Below are 6,237 nucleotides of genomic sequence, written 5' to 3' on the forward strand. Positions count from 1 at the left end.
GTTATTGAATATTATAGGTGTGTAAACTCAGCAGCATATCTTATATTTTAAAGAGCCCAGGCTATTTAGGTTTTTAAAAAGAAAACTCAAAGTAAATGAGGCCCAAACAAAAAGTTCATTGAAATCACTGAATAGAGATAAACTAGTTGAATTAAATTCCTTGGGTATCCTTTGATAAACTTTAGACATTCTCTCCAGCTCCTGCTATCACAGGCAGATTTTTACATTTTGGGGGAACTAATGGTCCCTAGTTTTCAAGAAATTTTCAAATAGTTTTGTAACTAGATTAAGGACCACCATCTTAAGAGATTCCGTGGAAGAAGGAAGTCTGTTAAGTATGACGATAGATCATCTAGTATTAGGTATTAAAGTAGATTATCTGGTATTAAGTATAGATCATCTGGTTTAAGAGGGGAGGAGGAAGAGTATGGGGAGGGAAGGTGAAAACGTGTGCTTAAAATAGGACTAACTTCATAAAATATATTCAGGTATACGTACAGTGCATCAGGAGGGAGATGACAGTCTGAGATATGTAGGAATCTTTACAGTAAGCTGTGTCATGGTACTATTCAGCCATACTTACAATCTTTGTGGATGTATATTGTTTTTAGATCTTTCTTCCAGAGCCTCTGTGTGCTGGGTTACTGTATACTTCCTTTGACAGTGGCAATGCTGATTTGCCGCCTGGTACTTCTGGCAGAACCAGGACCAGTAAACTTCATGGTTCGGCTTTTCGTGGTGGTTGTGATGTTTGCCTGGTCTATCGCTGGTAAGTATCTGCCTGTCTCTATAATAGCAGAACAGACCAAAACATGAATTAAAAATGGAGTGCATATTAGTAGCAGCATCATGTGTGAGTGGTATGATTCCTGGCAGTATCATCCATGGAAACCCCTGCTCAAAGTAGGCCTCACTAGGCATGGTATCCTTTGTATCTGAGTTGGGTATCTGGACATAGAAGATACAGAGTACTCCCTTTTTTTTCTTAAATAATGAACAGAGTTGGGTAAGTAAATTACACTAGAGTTAGCTGAGTCCTCATATATATGAGACGTAAATAACTTGTGAAATGACTTGAACCTTTTCCTGATAAATCATAATAAAAATAATAGTATTTACAGATTGCTTATTGCAGACCAGGTATCATTATAAGCGATTTGTATATATTATGCCTTTAATCTCACAGCACCCTAATAGACAAATGCTGTATTAGGCCCATTGTACAGATGAGAGACAGTCACAGACAGGTTCAGTCAGCACCATATCCTAGGACACATAAATAATGGATAGAGTGAAGTTTGAAACCCAAGGAAGTTGTGCTCCCTTAAGAACTATACCACTCTACCTTCTGGTGTAGGCTGTACCATTGTGTATACAATGAGTGTCCCTTATTCCAAATGCATAGGGCCAGAGTGTTTGGAATATTTTCTCCTTTGGATTTTGGCATATTTGCATATATATATATATATATATATATATATATATATATATATAGTGGCATCTCTTGAGGATGGACTCCAATTGATTTGTATTTCATAGAAACCTTGAAAAGGATTAAAAACATAGCTCTAACATAATTTTATACAGTATTTTTAGTGTGCCTGTGTTTCGGTGATATCACCTGAGGTTAAGTGTGGCATTTTGGATATTTGAATTAGAGCCTTAAAGAACCTATAGTACTTTTCTGCATGAGTAGAAAATTTTGCTAAAGATTAGGAAGGATGTACAGAGTAGCAGTAAATGCTACATGCTCATTTTTTTCAGTTTCCTAAAATTCTCTTTAAATTCCAGGTTTAACTATAAGTGCTCACTATGTTCTGATTTAAATTTGAAGTACAATAGCATCTGGGACATGGTTGATTTAACCCCAAAACAAGTCTGGGAAAGTCAGACTTGCTTTTGCAAAGACTGTGTATTAAGTATGGGTGCTTTCCCCATGTGTAAGCCTCTCACTCCCTCACTTAGAGTCCAGTAACTACTGCACATGTAGTTGTGACTAGCTTATTTACCTAGTGACCCATAGCAGATTAGTGTGAGGCACTGTGTTAGGGATAAAACATGGTACTTGGAGTTCATAGTCTGGCATAACAGTCAGATATAAAAACACTTAAAGGTAGCAGTATTCCAGGTGGGAGATGAAAGTCGTGCAAGGTGCAGTGGGGACCCAGAAGAGAGAAGTAGGCAGTTCTATTGGGAATGGCAGGATACCAAGTTGAGGAAAGATTTCCTAGAGGGGGTTCTCGTGTTTCTTTTTTTGAGAGAGTCTTGCTTTGTGATTCAAGCTGGTGTTGAACTCACTATGTAGCCCAGGCTGGCCTCAAATTTGTGACATTACTCCTGCTTCAGCCTCCCAAGTGATTGGGGTTACAGATGTGTGCCACCATGCCAGGCCACCAGAGAGAGTTATTGTTCAAGAGTAAAAATATGCTGATAATGTAACAATAATAATTAACTCAAAAAATGCATTATAATGAGGCCATTTCCCTGTGGAACAAATAACCTTATACATCATTATAAGTATAATTCTATAACTTTTCAGTAAAATATAAGAAACCCCTTTTAGAAAGGTTTCTATCCAGCTGGGTATAGTGGAACATCCATGTAACCCTAGCACTTTGGGACACTGAGGCAGGAGAATCATGAGTTCAAGCCCAGCCCAAGCAATTTAGGAACTTGTTGAGGCCCTGTCTTAAAATAAGAAAGAGGTGGCTGGGAATGTGGTTCGGTGTGAAAGTCCTGGGTTGGGTTCAATTCATAGTATGGAAATAATAACAACAAAACCAAACAACCCTTCTATCCAAAATTGTCAAGAATTGAAGCTTTAGGACTTGAAATAAGAATGCTTCAAGCTATCTGTGGATTACAAATCTAAGTGCACTTTTTGTGTTAAGAGATCAAACCCAGGACTTCACAGAAGCTAAGTATATGCTCTAGCATTGAGCTACCTTCCAGCCTATCTATAACAGAACTTTTAGTGTGATTTTTCTGAGGTTCATGAATAGAACTGACCTTTTAGTGTGATTCTTTGAAGATTATGAATAGAACTGAGCTTTTAGTGTAATTATATCTTTCAGATTATGGTATGTACATTGGTGTTTGTAGTCATGACAGTATTTGTGTATTAAATATTCCTTTTTGTTTTGTTTAGCCTCTACAGCTTTTCTTGCTGATAGCCAGCCTCCAAACCGCAAAGCCCTTGCTGTGTATCCTGTTTTCCTTTTCTACTTTGTCATCAGTTGGATGATTCTCACCTTCACTCCACAGTAAATTGGGAAACAGTAATTTACAATCTGTGAACTAAAGGCTCATCAGGAAGATATCATCCACCACGGAGCTGTGACATTAGTTCTTTTGTCAATTTTTGGTGGCTATTAAAGCGGAACCAAATGGCACTATTGTCGCCTATATAAGGAGCTGATGTTTGCAAGGCTGGCCTTTCCTCTTAATGTTATTTCTGTCAAGTACAAGTGCGTGCTGCACACAGTATAGTGCCTGCTTAAGGCATGATGAAGTCACTAGTCCATTCGGGTGACAGCTAATGACTTGGGTAGCACATGAATACATCTGATAAGTTGAATAGAATTAGAAACTATTTACAGCTTTGAGAAAATCAGTTCCAGTGTAGCTCTTAAACATATTGCCTTATGACTATTAGAATATGTCTCTTGTCATAAGTAAGAGTGGATAATTTCCATTTTCTTTTAAGCTTAAAAAGGCAATGGCAGAGATTAGGGATGGGGTTTTTAGATATAGAAAGAGAAAACATTTTAACCATTATGCATATTTTAGTCAGGAAATTCTATACTTGTTGCTTTAAAAAGCAGCAAAGGACATTAAAGTGTCAGCCTCTTTGGTCTTTTCGGACAGCCACCTTTCTGTTATGCTTAACAACAAGCACTTGCAGTTAACTCCATAGTATTTTGTTTCATTTTGTTTTGAGACAGGATCTTGCTGTGTAGTCTAGGCTGGCCTTGAAATCACCATGTAGCTCAGGCTGGCCTCAAAATCCTGCCTCAGTCTCCTAGATGCTGAGATTCAAGGAATATACCACTACACACAGATTTTAGTCTTTAATTTTGTTCCCTATTTCTGCATATACAATCTAAGATGTTATCAGTTGATATGTAATTCTCCTTTGACTGAAATTTTCCAATGTCCAATTTTGGAGCTTATCCAAGTAGAAGAGCTTAGACATTTAGGTTGGTGAATGTCTAATACATAGTATAATGTGATTCCCTTCTCTTAAGCTACAGCAGTTGTGATACAGCGTAACTAGAAGAAATTTTTCAGTATTTTGTATAGTCTGGCCTTTGACCAGAAAGTCAGGCTAGATCAGAAGTCTGCATTTAACCAAGTGAACATGGAGGGATTTATTAAAAGGGAATCATACCAGCACTATTGTCATATATGGAGTTGATGTTTGCAACACTGATGTTCTAGTGTTTTGATGGTTGATTCAAAGAGCAGGTAAGGCATAACATGAGGTGAGTTTACAGCTGCTGCCTTTGCATAGTGGGCTTAGCAGCTTTTTCTTTACATGTGGCTTTTGGGTTGGGGAATAGCTGTTTATTTTCTAGGTTTTAGCTTTATTAATAAAGCTAATTAGCTCTTTCAGACAAATACATTTTGCACATGTGCACCTATTTGTTCTCAAGTATTATGCACAAAGTGTGAAGGTTTTTCAGGGAGCTGAGAGTCTGGGGACAGGCTGATTCTAAGCTAAATAGGGCTCCTAAGGTACTGTGAAATTGCACATTAAGGAACTCTAGAAAACAAAGATTAGGAGTCAGGCAGAAGATTCATTGTAAATATGCAGTGACTTATAACAATTTCTTATCCCACATTCTTTGTCATAGAGTATAAATACTCATTTTGTAAAGACTACCTATGTATAAATACATACTACTAAGAATGTAATTTCTGTATCTCCAGGTTACCCAAGGAAACAGTACTAGGCCAAAAGGATTCTTAAATGGCACTCAGTTATAAAGCATTATAGGAATTTGTCCCCTCTGTTCTAGCCTTGTCCAGGACTTTTGGATATGTATATACTCATTGTAATTTACCTTTCAGATTGTAAAATAAACCCTTGTAAGGACAAACCTAGTATTTCAGTCTTGAGTTGGTAAAGAAAATATTTAGAAACTAATCCCAATTTTGAATTTGTTTCTAAATTATTCATTTCCATTATCTAAAATTTTCTAATGTCCCAAATAAAATATCTCCCCAAATTATTTTGCAGTCTGCCCAAATGGTTATAATTTAAAGGTAAAGAAGTAACCATGTTTCAAAAAAGGAATGAAGACTACCAAAGTTTTCTCAAGTGGAACATTTTAGTAGAAGATCCTAAAGCCACAGTTAGGGGAGTATGTGTACCTGTGGGTGTGGGTTTTACATATTGGATAATAAGACAGCTTGTTCTGTGTATTAATCTGTTGCTCTTGAGTGACTTGACAGATGATTTTAAATGGTTAAAATGAAGGTTTAGGGCTAAGGGTGGTGGTTCAGTGTTACAGCAGTTGCTTAGCATATGTGATATCCTAGGTTAGCAAATGTGATATCCTAGGTTTAATCCCTAGCACCAAAAAGAGAAACTGGATAAGCTGTAGGTTTAACTTTTTTTCTGAAAGTGAATGATTGGCTGGAAGATAGCAGTATATTTTCCAACACATGCAAAAAGTACATTGTTTTCTGCAACAGAAGACCTGAGAGTCTAGAAGTAGTAACCCCCAGCACAACTTTTTTTAAGTTGCTGTACAGACACATGGCTGGTTATAGAAACAGGACCTGATACAAGTATTGAGGTATTTCATGCTTAAAATGAAATGTGGCATGGATGCACCACTCCAGAGTGTGGGGTGCCATTGCTATCATCAGTGCTTTTGCTGTTCCACTTCTGAGACTGATACTCTATTTTCATATTCTTCAGCAAGAAGGGTGAGGATGTGGTTTCACTTCTGTTCTAACTACAAAAACTGTTGATGACAACATATTTGAATGTACAGTATGGTCTTAAAAGTCAACCGTTAGTCACTGAGTCTTTGACCTCTATTTTTTTTTCTTTTTGCCACAGGGTCTCACTATGCAGCTCAGGCTCGCTTTGAGCTAACTTCGAAGCCCAGACTGGTCTTGAACTCACACTGATCCTCCTGCCTCAGCAGGAGGATTACAGGCGTGTGCCACCATGCCTGAGCTTCTTAATAGGTTTCCTATGTGAGTTAATTTTGATCTTTTTGT

General features: G+C 37.4%; 1 protein-coding gene across 1 annotated transcript in view; it reads left to right on the top strand.

The window, feature by feature from the left end:
* Positions 1 to 5,102, top strand: part of Yipf6 (Yip1 domain family member 6) — a 17,296-nt gene extending 12,194 nt beyond the window's left edge. Inside the window, exons 6-7 of the mRNA XM_004644515.2 lie at positions 612 to 769; positions 3,149 to 5,102. Of these exons, the coding sequence (XP_004644572.1) occupies positions 612 to 769; positions 3,149 to 3,267 (277 nt within the window). The 3' untranslated portion in view covers positions 3,268 to 5,102. The remainder of the gene's footprint in view (positions 1 to 611; positions 770 to 3,148) is intronic.
* The last annotated feature ends 1,135 nt before the right edge of the window (positions 5,103 to 6,237 follow it).

Source organism: Octodon degus, unplaced genomic scaffold (genome assembly GCF_000260255.1).
Source record: "Octodon degus isolate 3935 unplaced genomic scaffold, OctDeg1.0 scaffold00201, whole genome shotgun sequence".
In the NCBI taxonomy this organism is placed as follows: domain Eukaryota; kingdom Metazoa; phylum Chordata; class Mammalia; order Rodentia; family Octodontidae; genus Octodon; species Octodon degus.